This window comes from Sebastes fasciatus, chromosome 20, assembly GCF_043250625.1.
Source record: "Sebastes fasciatus isolate fSebFas1 chromosome 20, fSebFas1.pri, whole genome shotgun sequence".
Lineage (NCBI taxonomy): Eukaryota > Metazoa > Chordata > Actinopteri > Perciformes > Sebastidae > Sebastes > Sebastes fasciatus.
The window spans coordinates 23,793,838-23,813,959 of record NC_133814.1 but is presented as its reverse complement, the minus strand read 5'-3'; the positions used below and the strand labels follow the sequence as shown (position 1 = coordinate 23,813,959).

The window sequence follows — 20,122 nt, the reverse complement described above, 5'->3', positions numbered from 1 at the left end:
CACTGGCGTGTTCCCTCATAAAGAACAGGGCGCAGTAAATATTCTTATATGTAACTCACACGTTTGTTTTATAGCTGCACTCAAAGCTTCCACAGTATTCTCTGTATCACCACACTGCACTATACTGTATGTACTGTATATCACCACCTAACAATCCTTGTATGTATGTTCAGAGTGGACTAACTCCACTGCATGTGGCAGCACACTATGATAACCAGAAGGTGGCGCTGCTCCTGCTCAACCAGGGAGCTTCACCGCACGCTGCTGCAAAGGTAAGAGTCGGTCCAAGTGAGTTAAATCCAACGTTCCTTAATGCATTGATGCACCAAAACCTCTTTCTCACTCTCACTCTCTCTGGCTCTGGTGAAAGCAGGCTGACCTAGTTTCAGTCACCCACATGCAATTACACTGTGTACTATAGCTGTGTTGTGATTGGCTGGTTGGGTTCCCTCTTTACACGCTAACAGCATCTATCCAGAAAGAGCTGCCACTGAAATTAGCCAGGCCCCGATAGATTTTACTCTGTGTTTTCAAGCAGTGGCCTCACACATACAAGAATTTTAGCTACAATATGATGACATTATCAGAGTGCAATTCTGCTGAACATTGATAAACGATAATATTAAATTATCACCCAGCCCTCGCAGATGATACACACTTTTTATTATTATTTTTTTTACTGTCTTTGTGGCAAACGATTGACTCAAAGCCAGTACACATTGTTCTTATAAATGTATTTGTTGAAAATATGCATAATACATTTATACTTTATAGATTAAGCAAGTGTTTTTCTGTTTAAATTTACACTAACTGAGAATTAGATTCAGAATATTCTGTATTTTGTCTAAATTAATTCTATTTTGACTTTGGCTGTACTTAAACGAGTATGGCCTAGACCCTTCTTTACATGAAAAGTGTCATGAGATAAATTCTGTCATGATTTGGCGCTGTATCAATAAGAATTAACTTGACATGACATGATATGTCAGTGACTGATGATGGTGTAAGAAAAAAATAACTCTCTTCTCTGTACCCAGAACGGTTACACACCACTCCACATCGCGGCGAAGAAGAATCAGATGGAGATAACCACCACTCTACTGGAGTACGGTGCCTCCACCAACACGGTGACGCGCCAGGGGATCACTCCTCTGCACCTCGCAGCGCAGGAAGGCAACGTGGACATCGTGACGCTGCTGCTGGCTCGAGACGCTCCTATAAACATGAGCAATAAGGTACGAGATCTGTGTAGCTGTGTGGGTCTTACAGGCAGACATGGTACCCATAACATGGGAGTAATATGTACTGCGTGTTTACTTATAAACCTGTGTTTAAATGGCCCGGGCCTCACTTAAAAAAGAAGACTGTCTTTATCCAAGACTGTTATTTTGCCAATTATGTGTGTTGTTTCTAGTATGAGTGTGTCAACTTCTGTTCTCTTGTTAATGCTCAGATGTCTGTCTCTCTCTGTCTGTATATTTAACTCTGTTTGCACATCTGTACTGTGTCTTGTTTCTGCTTCTCTCTGTCTGTATATTAAACTCTGTCTGTATATTTAACTGTCTGTCTGTCTGTCCTCAGTCCGGTCTGACTCCGCTCCACCTGGCTGCCCAGGAGGATAAAGTCAACGTTGCGGAGGTCTTAGTCAACCAGGGAGCTACTATAGACCCAGAGACCAAGGTAATGCTACTAGTGTCTTCTTGTCCTTATCGTTTATAGTCCGGGTAAAGCAAAGAATAAATATATGTTCTGAGTTTGTTGCCCCTCTCCTCCCAAATCCATTATGTAAAACAAAAGATAGATTAAACTGTTCTTCACGTTTGCTGATTATTGTCGGCTCTACGTACACTCAGCTCTGAATGCTGCTTGTAGCGGTGTTAAGAAAAGTGCTCATCAAGAGTAGGTTAAGTGTACTGTGTCAGCATGTTGGTATTTTTCTGACACAGTGTCTTCAAGTGTGGATATTTGGACAGACTCTTTGTCACTTTGATATTTTATTAGATGAGTCACAACTTCTCAGGCTCTGCAGGCATCAAAGTTCCATCCATTTCATAAAACACATTACATATTTAATTTATTTTAAGCAGGCAAAGATGAAGTAATACCAACATCAATGACCGGATGATCATGCCTTTGCTAATCACATTTTTCCAAATGATTTTCCGTTTCATCAGCTGGGATACACTCCTCTCCATGTGGCCTGTCACTATGGCAACGTGAAGATGGTCAATTTCCTGCTGAAAAATCAGGCGAAGGTCAACGCTAAGACCAAGGTAACCATTTAACAGAAGAGATTTTAATTGCATATATTCAGACGGTATATATTCACTGTATGTCACTGATTGTCAGTGGATGTAGAATAAATGTTTTTAGTATTTAATGTCTAACCTTTCTCTCTATTCTTTTCCTCCTCTGCAGAACGGTTACACACCCCTCCATCAGGCTGCACAGCAGGGACACACACACATCATCAACCTGCTGCTACATCATGGAGCGTCGCCCAACGAACTCACCGCTGTTAGTACACACACACTTTTTGAAATTTGATTTTGACTCATGACCTTTGTAGATTGTAATCACTTCTCTATCTACAAATTCTACCAAAAGTACTAAATGTACTCGTCTCTGCACTCTAGTACTTAATCATTTTGATGTCCTGATACTGTTTCAAATCAATCACTCGCCTCTATTATGTTTTTTTTTCCAGAATGGGAACAGCGCTCTGTCCATTGCCAGGAGGCTCGGCTACATCTCTGTAGTTGACACACTCAAAGTGGTCACAGAGGAAACTCTGACCACTCAGGTGCGTACTTGTTTCCTGGTTGACTTAATTATATGTATAGTTTCCCAAATCCTTCCTCTTTTGTGTTACAAAACAATAGCGGCATAAACATTTTAACATAGTGTATTATCATGAATTCTCAAATAGCAGTATAAAAAACGTCCTAATTAAATGCTGTCAGGTCTACTTCTTTTATTTGTATTCTGAGTTAAACTAGTGTCATTGATACTCAAGACTTCCTGCAACAGTGTGTCACATTAAAAGTCTTCCATTGGCATTAAAGCGCCCTTTTCTGGTTGGCTCTTAGTCTGAAACATCAACAGTAAGTGTTTCCTTAACGGTAGCATAATAGCGATCAAAATAACTGTCTAAAGTAGACATCTGCTGTCATTATAATTTGCTGTTAATGCTCAGCTGTTAGTAGTAACACTGTTCTCAGTCACTAATTAACTGCAGTCGGTTCCACTCAGCCGTTTTTCTTTTCTTTCTAAGTTAAGCTGGTGTCTATGATACTCAAGACTTCCTGTACTGATGTTTCACATTAAAAGCCTTCCAGCGGCTCAAAGGGCACGATCCCTCTCTTTCCTGGTAGCTTTTTACAACCTGTTGTCACTACCAACTCGTCAAATACTGCCACGTAATAGCTCCTTGGAATCGGATACTGACGCATGGAGGCACCCTTTAGCGACAGTATGCGCACCAGGCTTTCGACTCACTCCAATGTAAACCCACCTGCAGCGTTATTCAACGGTCGGAGCAAGTTACGTAGTATTAATAGCGTGAGATTCCGTTCAGGGCGAGTGGTGGACGGGTCAAACAAACACAAGACTTTCAACCAGGAGACCGGTGTTCCTGTCCCATGTGAAACTAAATATAACGTTGACTTATTTTGTCCCGTCAATATCGTTTGTCCTGTTAGTCACGTCATGAAATGAACGTCAACCACGACCGTTTCCTAACCTAACTAAGTGTTTGTGTTGCCTAAACCGAACTTCCTGTGAAAACGTAAGTTTATTTTTGAAAGGGCACTATGCATGTAACGAGCGTATGTTGACACGCTGTCACGTCCACGCTGACACGTCCAAAAGTAAGGATAGAGGGGTACCCCGTGCGTCGGTCTCCGATGCTGAGGATCATAGACCAAGCGGTAGTAATTGACGGGTGGGGAGTGAGAATGTGTGGGTTTTTAATGTGAAACATTTGCAGGAAGCGTTGAATTTTAATTTCATGGTAGCTTAACACCGATTAAAAAAAAATGCAAATAGAAGTAATTGGAGGAAATCAATGAGAGCAGTGTTATAAAGAGAAACTTGTACACTTGAAATTTAACATGTGAGCCATTAAAGTACAGGTTATTCCACTCCCGTCTTTGTTTTGTTTTTTACTCTTCCTTTATTTATTAATGCTGGCCATTATGTGAATAACGACTTTAATTTAAGACTTCTCTAACAATTGACTCTTTTGGCAGACTGTGATAGAGAAGCACAAGATGAACGTTCCAGAGACCATGAACGAGGTGCTGGACATGTCCGACGATGAAGGTAAGGAGTCACTTTACACCTCATTGATGTGTAAATCTGTACTACTTTAAATCCATTAAAACGGTTCTCCCCCCGTATACAACCTGACCGCAGTCACAAAATCCGGGAGAGGCGGCCAAAAACTATAAAATCTCAGGTTGAGTCATATTTGGCTTTCGGGCTGGAGTAGATCCCAGTTCTGGTCCCCCCTTGGCTGCCAAATTTCCCCACTGTTGTTATGGAAACAGTTATTTTGTTGTAGTTGCCGTGTATTCAGGTGTAACAGATATACTTTTCCATCATTAACTTCTTCCATTATATTTCATCATTTGACATTTTAGCTACAGTCATGATTTAAACCTTTATTTCCAAACATGTACAGGATTCACTTTGTCTTTCTTTGCCTTTTAATTTTGTTATGGATATGATTTCTCCATATTTTAACCCTCTCCTCCATCCCAATCACAGTCTGTAAAGCCAATGTCCCCGAAATGATCACAGAGGACTATATATCTGATGTGGAAGAAGGTATTTTTCATCTTCATTTTATTTTCTTCTTTAAATCTTCACTTCTTCTTCCATACCTCTTTCTGTATGCCAGCCCTCCTCTTATCATTTCCAATCTCTGGTTTGTCTTTGGTGTTAAGATTTATATGTGCTTTATTTAATTAAAAGTAGTAAAGTACCATGATGGAAATGTGTTCTCATAAAGGTTCAGTGTGCGATTACATACATAGCTGCTGCTTCCCGCTTCCACTCTCTCACGCTGTGTTGTTGTAAAGCCTCCAGTATTTTCATGCGTCAAAATGCAGCGAATATGCCTTTTTTTCTCCTGGTTGCCATGCCAACTGTCTGCATATGGCGTTGCGGAGTGTGTGACAGATTTCCTTTCACGCCGTGGAGGGGACGGCACACATATACACACACACACACTCGATCCTTTGTCTACGGAGGGCTCATCAGTGACGCTTCCATTGTGGTTTCACACATTCGGGCCAAAGCAAACACACGGTGTCAGCTGCTGCTGGTGTGTGTGTGAGTGTGTTTACTTTGTGTATCTCTAGTGTGGCTAAAAAGCGGCTGAACTTGAACTTTTTACTGACTCGCTCCTAATGAGATTGGGGGAGGAAAAAAAACTAGAAATTGATATATTGATATTTTTCAATTCAATAGCTTGGCGTGGCGGCGACGCCAAGGTTAGAGTACAAGCAGGGAGGCATCTGATTGGTTCTTTCCAAGCGGACCGCGAGGCAGTGATTGGTAGACGTTTTTACAGGATTACAGCAGCTACAGATGACGCCTCCTCCGGTCCTTTTTCAGAGCTCATCAGTAATGGATCGCTGTCGGGGTGTAAAGACCATTTCAACCAATATAACAAATAGTGCCTAATGGAGAACATTGTCAACTCTGCCTTTAATTGAGCAAACATCAGTGTGATAAGAACTGCCTAAAGTGACAGAAACCATCTTAGGGAAAAGGTTATCTGACGTGAACTTTGACTTTTTAATTTGGCCTATGTCCCATTCGCTAACATGGAGGAAGTGGGCTTTATGACCTATACTGCAGCCATCCACCAGGGGGCGATCCAGATGTTCTTGCTTCACTTTTGGGGAGCTGTCATGTCGTCCATCTTTATATACGGTTCTACCCCTTCAGGGTTTGAACCCTAAAAAACTGCCGTCTCTGTCTCTAATATTCCTACATACACGATTACAAAACTACTCCAGATGTTCCAAAGGGTTGAAAACATGGTTGAAGGTATTTCTGCTTCATTTGAACAGACATGGATGTTGGAAATATCTGCATCAGCTATTCCTGTAAGTCAAAAAGAACGGTGACGTCTCTGTAACTAACTCCAATAACCAGTCTGAAGTGCTGCAGCTAAACTGAAGCAACTAAACTTGTATATGTATGTGCTTGTTTGCTCTCACACTGACTTTGTGTGTGAGTTGTTGTTTTGCTTGTAGAGTGGCCATCTTTAATTTCTGATCTAAAAATATATGAAGTGTAACTCTAAGCACGCACACACACACACAAGCTCACATACCAGCTGAGTAACAGCAATGATTAACATCTCTAATAACACACACACAGTCCCTGATCTAAATCAGGATGGCCCACAAACCCTCCGCAGTCTTTTATAAACTGTTGTGGTCGTTCCAACGAGTTTTTCCAGGGTTGTAAAGTTAATTAATATGCGGTCAGCGAGGATAAAATAAATCTGAAGCATGAGATAACTTCACTATTTATAAGGCAATAGCTTATTTACCACATGTTGGCTCATGTTTGATGCCAAGTTGTCTCCTTGTTCCAATAATTGATCTGGTGCTTAATCATATGTTTCCAGTGTTGCTTCAAGGCGAAGATCCAAAAATCCATCGTACGTTTTCATGCCTGTCTTTGGCTTTGACATTTCATTTTCTAAATATAACACAGTTGCTATTTAAAAACACAGAAGCAGGATTGTTAAAAAGAAGGCAACCTATATTTGTCAAATGGAAACTGATCAGTATACTGTCACGAAGATAATCTTCTATTGATGGTTTACATTTGGACTCGAGTCGGACTTAAACCTGCGGTAGGCAGAATGTTTTTGGCATAATTTGGCAAAAACAATGTGGGTGTGTTGTCTTTCTAATTACATAATTTCACAGTGTTATACTTCAACAGTTTTACAACAAACTGACACTTTCTTCCTTTAAATTGACAAACATCATATGTGTGATTAAAGCTTCAGTAGGCAGTATATTTTTGGCATCATTGGGCAAAAAATCCATAATAACCTTTCAGTATATTGTAATTCAAGTGTTCTGAGAGAAAACTAGAGTTCTGCTCCTCCTCATGGCTCTGTTTACAGGCTTTAATAAATGTAGATCGTGACGGGAGACTTTGACCAATCACAGGTCATTTCAGAGAGAGAGCGTTCCTATTGGCTGTGCTCCGGTCATGTGACCAGAACTTGGCGTTCCTTCACAAGATTTCACAATGGCGGCGGCGTCACAAACTTTCTCATTTTACATCTAAACCGTGCACTACAAGATGATTCTGAAAACATTTGAGGAGAGAAATAGACATTAACGTAACATAATATTGATTCATATTTGATCAGCGCTGCCTAGTTTGACCGTTTGGTCGGAGTTTGCGAGTGATTGACAGCCGGCTCTCATAGAGGGCAGCTGGACAGCAGACCTCAGATCAGCTCTTACTGCTTGTTTTCCTCCGGTCTGTGAAATCTTGCAGATGCCGTTAGAACCACCGGAGGACACAGAGGCACTTGATTATTTTCAGGTTACCTGTTTAAAGTACTACTGTCACGATATAGCGACCGTTTTATAAAAATAACTTTTTTTAATCAGATTTGCTCCAATCTCGCCTCCTTCAGCTTTAATTAATTCATACGGGATCAAAAAATATTTGTCTCTGACTACCGTTTACATATTTCTTCCAAAATAAGGTCCCATGGTGGTCCACCGGACGGGGCGGGGCTTCACCTTCTCTATTGACAGCAAGGAATGTGTGCTATTTAGCAGATAGAGAGAGAAACAAGCAGACAGACAAGACAATATATAAACAAAACAAGCCACAAAATATAAAGATGAATAAATAAAAGAGTTGAGGGTACCGTTCTGTACGTACTCCTATAGATGCTGCATACCGGTACAGTTTAGATGTTAGACAACTAACTGAGTCACACACCCACTTACTATTTCTGTCCTGCAGTGAGCTCTAGGTGTCTGTCCCATACACACACACACACACACATGCACACACACAGTGGATAATCCTGTAGCAGGGTGGGTAGGCGGGAGAAAGCCGATCTGTTTGTGTGAGCGCCGGGCTGTGAAAGACAGTGTGAGGAGAGAGAGAGAGAGAGAGCGACAGAGAGTTGAAGGGAGTCGAAGGAAAAGTTAGTTCAGGGTGCAAATCCTGCAGACTGGACTTGTGACTGAATGAAGTGCTTTAAAGCAGGAGGTGAGTTGTGGCTCGGAGCTTTGGAGGCTGAAATGAAACCCGGAGAATGGGCTGGAATGTCGCCAGATGGGGGTCTGTGTGTGTAAAGTGTGTGAGGGAGAAAGTTTCGGGAGCGGTGGGAGGAGGGGTGCTGTAGCAGCAGGGGGATGAGGGGACAGGAGGGTGAGGCGGGGGTCTCCGGTGCTTTGTGGTTGCTGGAATGCCCTCCTTTTCTTTCTCTTTTTCGTGTCTCCGCCTGCATGCACTTGCTCCCCTCTTTACGTCACCGGTTCATCAGTAGGATCATCGGATCTACAGTAACTCTGAGGGGGGAATAACATGCTGCTTGCTGCTTTCCTGCTAGGCCTGTAACGTATGTCTTTATTTTGAACCGTGAATGATGTTGTTTGCTGTGATGACTTCTGAACATCATTTACATGAATCTGTGACCACTTTATTTAGATATGAAGCTGTTAGACTGCTGCTATTACTGTTGGCTCACTAAACCTTAAAAGTTACTGACAGCAGCACTGTTTGTTGTTCGCAAGCTTTACTGTTAACATTTTTTTGTTTTGTCATCTGGGGACTGAGACAAAAAGCCTTTAGTGACAGCAAAGACTTTTTGTTTGTGTGTGTTTGTTGGACTACAGCTGAACTGGAAAACAGCCTCTGTGCAGAGGCTGCATTGATCTGTCTGTCTAAAAGAGCTACTCTGTTCTGCACGCATGACAATGACAAGAATCAGATTTATAGAATCAAACAGAAACCTGGTAAATCTGGTCTGTCTGCCTCAGCTAAATGTTGAGGATCTCAGATGAATCAGTGTGTTTTACTCATTCATTCTCTCAGTTTCCTCGTTGAACTGGTCACACACGAGAGAGAAGCAAAAAAAGATGGATTTCTAACCTTTCTTCGGGCCCTGTGTGTTTTCAACCTGCAGGTGACGATGCAATGACGGGGGACACGGACAAATATCTGGCCCCCCAGGACCTGCGGGAGCTGGGGGACGACTCGCTCCCTCAGGAGGGCTACATGGGCTTCAGCGTCGGTGCTCGATCACAGAGGTAAGACCCACCATGACACTATACCCCCCTGTTGATAATCGAGCTTGCAAAGGTAAATGTATCATTTTGTTATTAATCGTTATGACGTTCAATTATATTTGTCACAAAACGAGAAGATTGTTGATGTTGTTGATGTGTAAAGGCTCTGGTCACATGAGCATTTCAAATTTCACAACAAAGCTCATGCTGATGGCTCGCAGGGTTCAGCGTCGGTGAACTTTGACGCACAAATTCACACCGTTGACCAACAGAAAACCATCTTGACAGTTGTAGGGAACAGAGAGCCGAAGAGTCCAATATGGAGGAAGCTATTGTAGCTTGTTAGCTGTGTTACACCATCAACTTTCTAACCTCTGATGGAGTATAAACGGCTCCACAAAATAGGACTGGTTTGAAGACAGTCATAAGACCAGGAGTCGATAATACAGATATGTTCAATTCAATTTATTTTTAGATAGCGTCAAATCCTAACAGAAGTTATCTCGAGATGTTTTTTATGTAGAGCAGGTTTAGACCGTACTCTATAGTTTAGAGACCCAACAAGAGATCCCCCAAGAGCATTGCATTGGTATGCGCTGTGGCCAGGAAAAAGTCCCTGTTTAGCCGATAGAAATCTACAGTAGAGTAGAACCAGGCTTTGGGCCGGCGGCCATCTGCCACGACCGGTTGGGTTTATATGTCTGTTGAATAAACTGCATGAACTTATTGTCAGTGGTTATCTCGCTAGCTACAGTAGCAAATAGTCCCGCAATTTGACTGTGATCAGCTCATTAAACGTGCCTTATAAGCCTCATGCTGTAGATGTGGGTCTGTAGGGGCCTACTACGTTGTAAAAGTGAAAGCGAAAACATTAAAGCAACACATTGAACGAAAGTGAATGAAACATTGTGTTTTGAACACAAACAAAACAGCTTCTTTAGGTTTAGGCAACAAAACCAAATAGTTAAGTTTAAGGAAAAAGATTGTGTTTTGACTTAAAATAACTGTTTCAAAGGTGAAACTTAAGATTGTGAACACAAAGACGATTGACGTTGTTGGTTTCACACAGGATGCAAACCCCCATGGAGTGAAAGTCCTGTGTTTTGTGTCCCATCCATCGCCCCTGACCTCCACCCTATATGGAGTTTCACTCTGGCTATACTACAGCGCCTGACTTCTGCTAGTTACTACGGTCGCTAGAGGCCGCTGTCGTCTTCTTTTATTCCTTCTTTCAGTGATCCTCCATGTGAAACCAAGCTTCTACAACCACATATTTAACAAAGATGACTTTCACTGTGCCACTGAAACACAGATCAGGTGGTTGTAGGATTCCTCATTAATATGGTGTAAAGATAATCACTCATGGTGCCGTTCAAAACAGGAAACTGGCAAAAGAGAGGAAACGTTTTACCAAAGGAGCAATCTAAGACAGGAAGCGCCAGGGTTTATGGAAATTGTCTTTTTTTATTGCAGGCATGTGGTAGACATTTCCACCATGGTCTCCTTTGTTTATGGTAATTACACCAAGGTATCACAATTAATTTGATGGATACACGGAAGTTTAGACGTGCTGAAGAGTCTGTTTCAAAGCTTAATGAAGCTGTTTCCAGCTTATAAGTAATATCGTATCAAAGATAAAGTCTTTTTTAAATTAACTCTCCAGAAGAAGTGAGATGTCAGTGAGGCTTTACATTATTCTGACCCCCCGACATACATATTTCCTCTCACCAGTGGGAGGTCATAGTTCGCTTTTTCTGGCTGTTGAACTTTTTTGTTCACACAAATAATATTGACGGACTTGCGTAGTCCTCTGAGGAGAGATAGGGAGGGGTTATTGAATATCTGAGCAGTGACACACACGGACACTGAGCCACAGGAAATTAGAAACATGTTCGATTTCATGGCCTTGAGCCACGGGTTACAGCAACACACACTGTTTGAGTGGGGTGGGATGTGTGTTTATGTGTGAGTGTGAATTAGTTTAACAAATTTGCTGGTCCGCTGTAGGAATGGGTTCAAATCTCTTCCAGTTCAGTCAATTTAGGAAGTGAATTATCTACAGAAGTCACTATTAGTGAGCTGAAAGAAAGTTCATGTCATATATGTTGTTGTTTTTTTTCAGTCATTATTTAACATCACAAAAAGCAAACGACGCATACCCAATAGAAAGTTGTGATGTGGCAAGAGCTATTTGGTCCAGAGGTAGTTTTATCCCACTGTAAATGAATGTTTTAAGGTTTTATTTTAATGATATCCTCAATGTTCCTCAACATAGAACCACAGGAGTCTCCTGGAAAACTTAATGATACTAGAGGTTTATTGTTATGGCCATCAGTTTCTTCTTAATTTGCCAGAGGCATGAATAAGAGATGCAGTTAATGGAGACCATTTTCATGGATGCTGAATTTATTGAGTGTAATCTTGAACTCAGTTTGACATTAGCAGCACAAGCAATATCATTTTAAGCTCTGTGACTGGATATTTCTTACTGAAATGCTCCTCGGGAGTCGTAGTTAATTTTTCCCCTTAAAAGAACAGTGTGTAGCTTTTAGGGGGATCTATTGGCAGAAATTGAATATAATATTAATAAGTATTAATACGTTTTCTTTAGTGTTGTTAGAGTTGTTGTGTTTTAGTTACCTTAGAATGAGCCGTTTCTATCTACATAGGGACGGGGGCCTCTTCACAGAGCCGGCCACCATGTTTTTACAGTTTTCATGTTTTTGCGTCGGCTATCGCAGTTCTCCGACATGCTTGGATAAGTTTCAGTTGGTTGCAATCTGCAACCTCGCCGCTAGATGCCGCCAAATCTTACACACCGCACCTTTAATGTATAATGTGAAAGGGGATGCTCGTAGTGACAAACCCACAGAGAATTATCATCTGATTATGCAGTTGTTGTTTTTTTTTAGATTTTAGTGTTTATCAGCTCATTGTTTTGGTTTTAAGGCCCGCAACTACTATTTTAGTCCAGTCTCACCACTCTTAATTAAACTCAACCGCAAGAACAGGCAGCTATTTTCAGTAAAAAAAACAAAAAAACTGAGAAATTCACTGTACGCTTTCTGCCTTCATGAATGTACAGTTGTATATCTAACTCAGGAGTTGGTGGAGACCAAAAACAGAGCTTAAAGGAGAGTGAATGTTGGACATAAACACGACAAATGAATGCTAATCTTGCTCCGCATCTGCTGGATGTGTCAATTGGAAACTCTTTATAAGGTGATAATATGAGAATGTGGTGTTTCCATCTTTTTCCACTGCAGCCAAAAACAATCACTTTAATGTAGATTTAAATTTCTGCATACACAGACGTGTCCCTTTTGAGTTTTTAGCGAATAATCAGATGTTTTTTAATGCAGTTGCTCATCATTTGTTCTGATGATTCAACCAAGAGTTTCATACCAATGCAAGCCTGGGAAGTGTCCAAAATGTCACATACAGTGACATTATCTATGCAGAAATTTGAAGGAGACTTTTACATCTGGAACCCTGGACACCTGAAATAACTCCTCCCTCCTCACAACTCTGTAATAAATCTTTGAAATTAGTATACACGTGGGGACACTGAGATGAAGCCGCTCTGATTTTAGTCTGAAAAGTAGGACTTTATAAGTGAATTAGTGGTCAATTGTACATTTGCATATAAGTTTCAGTCAGTCTGTCAGTCAGTGAGTCAGTCAGCATCCAGCATCATTCTACCAACCTGGCTTTTCTCCTCTCTGCATCTCTCTCTCCACTCCTCCGTTTGTTCATGATCTTTTATTCTCTCCTCATGTGCGTTCTTAATGTTAGTCCCAAAGTCAGGTAAGACTGAAGGCATGACGAGCCCTCCCCCTACACCTCCCCCACCCTCCCATTTCACCCCTTTCCCTCCCCTGACACCCCCAGACTCGAGGCTACCCTGTGGTCCAGTGTAATACATATTTACTGTGTATGTTTGACTACTAACTTAATGATTTTTTACCAGTTTTTTTTATGTTTTTACTGACATCAGGCAGTGTGTTATGTACTGTGGTGTGATCTTATCTTCTGTTCGCTGCTTGTAAGAGAATAGTTGTGTTTGCTTTTGTGTTTTGACTGCGGTCTGTATCATTGATGCCTGAGTCTCTGTGGGTCAGCCATAAAGGTAGAGCTTTGCATCATTTTGGTTTTCTGTCTGGAGTTTTCCTTCATCGAGCTTCCAGGGACCTGAACTGATGTATCTGTGGGCAAAAGCTGTTGCCTTCATCAGTTTAGTGTCATGTAATGGAAAATGCTGTCAAGCACTGTTGCTCTTCAGAAAGATATGTACATTTCATATAAAATGTACATAAAAAACGCTTTAATGACTTTAAGAAATTAATTTATATTTCTTTAGAAAAAAAACAACAAGTTAATAACAACAGCTGGATTGAATTTTATGTTTTGGCAACAACAGATTATATTATATTTAAATGTTTATATACTATATTTTATATTTTTATATTTTATATTATTTAGAAATTAATTCAATTTTGTGCTGCTAATTATTTTATTTATTTATTCATTTATTTATTTATTTGATAAATGTACAACACAAGCCTGAATTTGTAATTAAGTAGATGTATTATTGTAGATGTAGATGTAGATTACAACTATTACTTCTAAATATCATTTGTATTGTATCTTTTCCTTACATAGAAGCCAAGAGCGTTATTTTTTATCTCCTTATCACGGGTTAATTTATGGAAGATTAAAAATGCCTAAATTAAAACAAATGAGAGAGAGAGAGATCAGCATAGATCTGCATATACTAAATAATAAAAGCACTGTCATTAGTTCATGATTAGATTAGATTTTGTAATTGAAACACAAAATAAAAAACAAACTGTCAATCACAGCTCGGGGATGGGACCATGGGTGGAGGTTATCATCGCTGACATTAGCTGATGGAAGCTGATATCTTAATTTAGGCATTTTAAATCTTCCATAATAATAATTAAATCTGCTTTTCTTCAACGTTAACAATAAAAGCAGAATCACAGAGTTACATTCTTCTGTGAAGATTCAGTTATAGTCTTGTCCTTAAATAAGGAAGACAGATTTGAGTGACATGATAAAATAATTTCGTTATCTCACGCTAACAAGATAACGGGTTTATTATGTCGTTATCTTGAAAACCTAATCTTTTGTTTTCTCGAGATAATAACCCTTTTATCACAAGGAAATTACTTTATTATCCAGAGAAAGCGAAATACTTTTGCAATCGTCAGATTAAAAAAATTGCAGCCACGGTCTTTCTCTGCTTCCATAGCTTTGTCATCTCAGCATTAGAGTTGTTGTGTGTTTTTGTACGGCCTAATTAGTTCATTAGTACATCGGTTTACTTGCGTAGAGTGAGTAGCGCTGTTGTAATTGCGGTTGAGGCGTTGCAGGCAAACATTCATCACATGTCATTGCTCAGGAATGCTTTTTATTTGCCTCATAAAAGTCTCTGAAGCAAACAACATCACAGCGTACCATCACTGGCAAATGTATTGGGACAGAAATGTAAACTTTTGACCAATTTACACTTTAATATGAGAGAAAAAAAAATAATACTGCAGCTTATTTTTCATCATGACTGTCAATACCAGCTTCCTGTCCTACTGTGTCCATTGTCCATCATGTAGTAATCTGCTTCATCTGCTTCCCTCAGGCTTTTAGGGCATTCAAATTGTGTGTTGGCATGGTGTGAATAAGACTGAAGAGGCTAAAAAAGGAACCACTTTTTTTTTTTTTGGAAAAATTCACCATTCAAGATGTATTTTATTTGGAAAATCAGCATTTGCATCTGTGTTTCTACAGAGTTTAGTTTGATGGTTTTTGTTGCCTCGGACACATTAGTATCCTTTGCACACTCAGCCACTTCTCTCTAGCTCTGGTGTTTTGGAAACACTTGAATTCCCTCTTGAAGAGCGTCCTTTCTTTCCTTGTGGTTGTTGTTGTTGTCACTGGTGGCATACAGTCAGGTTCCTGGAAGCTGCATGCATTTAATGTGTTTATGTTTGTTTTTTTCTGTTCACTTTCATACCCCCCCCTTACACCCCTCAACTCCTCCTCCTCCTCCTCCTCACCTCTCCATCATTGTGACTGTTGTCTTGGTAATCCTACGGCAACCACACCAAGCCTGCGTTCCTTCAGTTCTGATAGGTCCAACACGCTGAACCGGAGCTCGTTCACGCGGGACAGCATGATGATAGAGGAGATGCTGGCGCCCAATAAGGAGATGGTACGTACTAGGTGTTTCTTTTCTCTCTCTCCGTCAGTAATACACAAGTCTTTAATTTAACGAGAGACGCAGTTCTGTCTCCAAATGTGCCAAGCTGTCTTGGTGCTCTGCCAGGCTGTCCACCAATCCTCTTACACCTGAGTTGGTGTTGACATAAAGACGACCTTCCCGTTACATTTCACTGAAAGAGGAAATGAGATTAGCGGTTAGTGCTGCTATCTAAGAGGGATTATTGTGATGGCCCACTTTTTTTAAGGGTGCAGCAAAATGGCTTTTAAAGTAAAGTGGAAATTCAGGTGAAACTTATTGGTCTGACATCAGTAGAAATAAACTTCCTTGTGAATCAGAGTTTTATTAAATGAAAGATTATTTTTGCTAGAAACATGTTTATAAGCATCATAATTTAAATGAATTTGTTCTCATCATCTCATCAGTTCATGATTCTAAATGAAGGTTTGGCTGAAACCTCTTGTTTAGGTAGTGATGGTAGTTCCTTAAAAACTAGAACCCAGCATTAGAATCACAAGACAAGATCGACTATTGTTGGAAAATTGACAATGTCATTGCTAAAATGATACCTGAGTTTTGTTGCTGATACCACCATTAATACTTTTTTTGGTTCCTTATTTTGGGAGTATAAACATGTTTTTTAAATTTAATAAATATGTCTTCTTCATGCAACAGTGTTAAACCATCTTTTTAGTGTTGCACTTCCAAACCGTTGGAGGACTCGTGAGAGACAAATTAAACAAAAGCATTATCAAAATTGCCAAGAAATCCTGATTTGTGGGTCCTAAGCACTAAACACTGTATCCTATACTTCCCATAATGCAGCTCGATGGCGTCTTTCAGATGGCGTCTTTCAGATCAGATTTACAGTTTCCAGTCACAACTTAAAAACCAGCCTAATTCATTAAAAACATTAAACAGCCCAAATTATAACCATAAAACCGTTACATGCACTATAGAAGAGACACAATAAGCACACAAAGCTTCATATTCTGCATCAAATAACCAAAGATGAAATGTTATATAGGCTATTGCAACCCACAAATAGGGTAATCAGACAACCAAATATTTATTATATGTATTTTGTGTCTGTGTTTTTGACTATAAAATGACAGCTTTCATCAATTTCATCAAGTCCACCGCTATTTTCCCCAGCCGAACTTAATCAAAAGTAGCCCAATTGGGTGGAAACTGGCAACACTGGTACTAACAGTGACTAGTGAATTAAGCTTCATATGTAAAATCATTGGAGCGCCCCCTTAAGCTCGACCACGAAAGCCTCTGAGAAATGAATATGTTGAATCATTTTCAGTTTAAAAGAAATGAGACAGACCTGGAGTCATGAAGATGCTCTAATGCTATTTTTGCCTGTAAATGTGTGACAGATGACGCTACTACAGTGAGACACACCATGCAGTATTTAATGCAGTAGTTTGAAGAGTAACATGATGATACGATGTGTGAATGTAACAGCTGCTAAGTAACAGCTCGTCTCCTCTCACGCTGCTCCAGATGCTCTGTAAGGAAAGGTCTTTCATTGTAGAGAAACACAACAAGGTAGACGCTCAAGTGCATGTGACAGTATGTCATTCAGACTGTATTACCATTTGTTATACTTAGTTTGATATTATTTTGTTCAGTTATGTTCAGTTGTTTCCATGCACAGCTCATCTCATAGCATGTATATATTCACCATTTTCTCTTCATTGTGTTAAAGTGGACTGTCTATTCTTTATCCATGTGTTGGTGATGAATAATTAGACACTATGATACCACTCTGCTACCACATCCAAATTGGATTCCTTCCATATTTATTGTGGGATTGATTAAGAGTAAGATTTTATTTCACAACACTTCATACAGTGTCGGGGTTTTACAGGGTTTTGTTCTCATTAACGGTTCTGATGTTGGTTTCTGTTGTTGTTACCCTCCGTAAAACAGTGATTTTTCAGTTAAAAGTGTATTATTCCGTTTACTGGATGTCTAGATAAGGTTTTTAAAATGCCGGTGTCTTACTGAAAGCTCCAGATTTTCTTTTTTTTAATAATAGCTGCCAAAGTCTCCCATGTGTGGAAATCATTTTTTATGACTCAGCCATAAATCCTGCGAGTTGTACTAGGAGTCCTTCCCCAGAGGAGGTGTCATCTTGTTATATCATAGCTCACTGCTGGCCCTTAAAGGGAAACATGCCGACCCCTCAGCAGATTTATGTGGCGGTACTCGTCTGTCCTCATATTGGATGATAAATTTCAGCCATCAGGAAATTATAGGAACTTTTTATGGCCACACTTTAGGTTTTCTTGTTAGAGAAAGATTTCTATAAGACCTCACCAACACAGGCTTCATTTTTTCTCTTTTTCATGGTTATTTAAATGCATGGCTTCATGACAGAAAGCTGTACATTATGATCTGATTTCTTCACTATACTGAAGATGCACACACTCTCATGCATTACAATGACCTTGTCGTCTCCTCCACAGCATTTGGCGGTGGCTAAAGACTTTGACAACGACTCTCTGAGGAGATACAGCTGGACTGCAGACGCACTGGATAACGTCAACCTCGTCTCCTCACCGATACACTCCGGGTAAGCACGTCTTGAACGGATGAGTGGTTAAAGAAGGACACGAGACACGTGTGCTTGTCTTTGTTTCCACCTCCCTGTTTATTATATTATCTGTCTGTCTTCCCTTCTCATTTTCTTTCCCCTCGAGAAAACGGCTCCTATACCTGCAGCGGTTTCTCTTCACCCTCTCTGATTGTCTGTTGGTGATTTTAAAGCTAATCTGTTAGCAAAAGTTGCACTTCCCTCATTTCCGTAATTACTGTATAAATAACACGGTACCAAACTTGTAAAAACAGAAACAGAAACTGATGAGACTTGGCTCTAGTTTCTCTCTCTGTTTAACCAAATCCAAAAATCTGAGCATTGCTCGCCTGATGATGCTAAAGGTTAACCATTGGCCTCGCAGCAGCAGATCCACCTGTGACTCACCTAACTGTGGAAATGAAGGAGCTGTAATTTAAAGCAAAAGTTTGACATTGTTGGAAATACGCTAACTCGCTTTCTGGCGGAGCGTTAGATAAGAAGATTGATATCCCTCTCGTAGCTGTCCCGTAAATAAGATGAAGAAAAAAAGTGAAGCTACAGCTAAGAGATGGTTAGCTTAGCTTAGCACAAAGACTGGAGACGGGGGGAAATAGCTAGCCTTGCTAAAATCTGCCTACCGACACCTCTAAAGTACAAACAACAATTCCAGTTTTGGTGCTAAGATGTAACGGCTGTTGACTGTGGCCTTATATTTAATAAGACGGCAACCTCCGGGTCTGAAAAGTGAAGCCAATGCTGAAGTGTCTTAAACTGTCATTCTCTCTAACAGCCAGCAGGGGGCGACTCCTCTGGTTGCAGAAAGAAGTCTGATTGTATAGAAGTCTATGAGAAAATGAGCCTACTTCTCACTTGATTTATTACCTCAGTAAACATTGTAAACATGAGTTTATGGTCTCAATCGCTAGTTTCAAGTCTTCTTCAATACAGCATGATGTTCATTTAGTAAGTTATGGTCCCATTTAGAGTCAGATAGATCATAAAGCAGGGGATGCTTTAGGGCGGGGCTACCTTGTGATTGACAGGTCGCTACGACGGCGTTGTCCGGTCTGGGTGTTGTCCGTGAACTTTAACCCTTTCACAGTGTGTTTTCAGTTCATCAAAGTTAATTATAACCTTTCGGTCACCTAAAAATGTCTTATTCAGCGTTCGGTTGAACTTAGCTCCACCCTCTCGTGTCACTTCTGGTTGCAAAAAAACAAGATGACGACGGCCAAAATGCAGAACTCGACGCTTCAAAACGGCAATCCACAAACCAATGGGTGACGTTACGGTGACTACGTCCACTTCTTATATACAGTCTATGGGTTTAACAGACAGACATGAGATTGGCATCAACTCCTCATCTAACTCTCTGCCAGAAAGCGAATAAGCGTCTCTCCCAAAATGTGGAACCTTGAAAGGACTCCTTGTTAATCGTCTTCTCAGTGGTGTTTCCAATGACAAAGCTCTGTTGTTGACCTGTCACTACTGCGTTGCTTTGTCGTCCATCCTGCAGTTTTTCCTCTCCGCTCCCGCAGTACGACAGCAGGTGATTGACTGTGATTGGTTGCCCTCTTTTTATCACCACCTCCTTCCTTGTTTGTTGTTACTTGTCGTTTTTTCCCGGTGACATCACACCCTCCCCTCTCTGTTCACTCATAACATCTGTGTTTGTTCTCCTCCTCACACATGAACTGTGTTGTTACAGATTTGGATTTTTTTGCCTTTCCTTTTTGTTTGGAGGAAATCTTTGTGAGTCTCTGAACTGATCTGAATGAGTTTGTGTTTGACTGATGTAGACTTAATCTTTCAGTGTTTCCGCCAGAAAAGTTGTTACTTTTCACTCGCGAACTCCGACCAAACGGTCAAACTAGGCAGCGTTGATCAAATATGAATCAATATTCTGCTACTGTAATGCCTATTTGTCGCCTCAAATGTTTTCAGAAACATCTTGTTGTGCACAGTTTAGCTGTAAAATGAGAAAGTTTGTGACCC

At 40.4% G+C, this 20,122-nt stretch overlaps 1 protein-coding gene and 1 long non-coding RNA gene across 7 annotated transcripts in view; both read left to right on the top strand.

Moving 5' to 3' along the window:
• LOC141758041 (ankyrin-3-like) overlaps nucleotides 1-20,122 on the top strand; it is a 117,396-nt gene that overhangs the window by 59,814 nt on the left and 37,460 nt on the right. For 3 of the 6 annotated variants that reach the window (XM_074619088.1, XM_074619089.1, XM_074619092.1), the window contains exons 17-30: nucleotides 174-272; nucleotides 1,038-1,235; nucleotides 1,582-1,680; nucleotides 2,175-2,273; nucleotides 2,419-2,517; nucleotides 2,708-2,803; nucleotides 4,251-4,323; nucleotides 4,771-4,830; nucleotides 6,084-6,119; nucleotides 9,194-9,317; nucleotides 15,426-15,528; nucleotides 17,050-17,094; nucleotides 18,018-18,124; nucleotides 19,644-19,676. In XM_074619088.1, coding sequence (XP_074475189.1) covers nucleotides 174-272; nucleotides 1,038-1,235; nucleotides 1,582-1,680; nucleotides 2,175-2,273; nucleotides 2,419-2,517; nucleotides 2,708-2,803; nucleotides 4,251-4,323; nucleotides 4,771-4,830; nucleotides 6,084-6,119; nucleotides 9,194-9,317; nucleotides 15,426-15,528; nucleotides 17,050-17,094; nucleotides 18,018-18,124; nucleotides 19,644-19,676 — 1,271 coding nt within the window. The remainder of the gene's footprint in view (nucleotides 1-173; nucleotides 273-1,037; nucleotides 1,236-1,581; nucleotides 1,681-2,174; nucleotides 2,274-2,418; nucleotides 2,518-2,707; nucleotides 2,804-4,250; nucleotides 4,324-4,770; nucleotides 4,831-6,083; nucleotides 6,120-9,193; nucleotides 9,318-15,425; nucleotides 15,529-17,049; nucleotides 17,095-18,017; nucleotides 18,125-19,643; nucleotides 19,677-20,122) is intronic. The other 3 variants (XM_074619091.1, XM_074619093.1, XM_074619094.1) reach the window with 3 other exon arrangements.
• Nucleotides 9,327-12,370, top strand: LOC141758049 (uncharacterized). The gene is made up of 2 exons (XR_012591805.1): nucleotides 9,327-9,646; nucleotides 9,795-12,370. It is a non-coding gene; the product is annotated as an uncharacterized LOC141758049 (long non-coding RNA).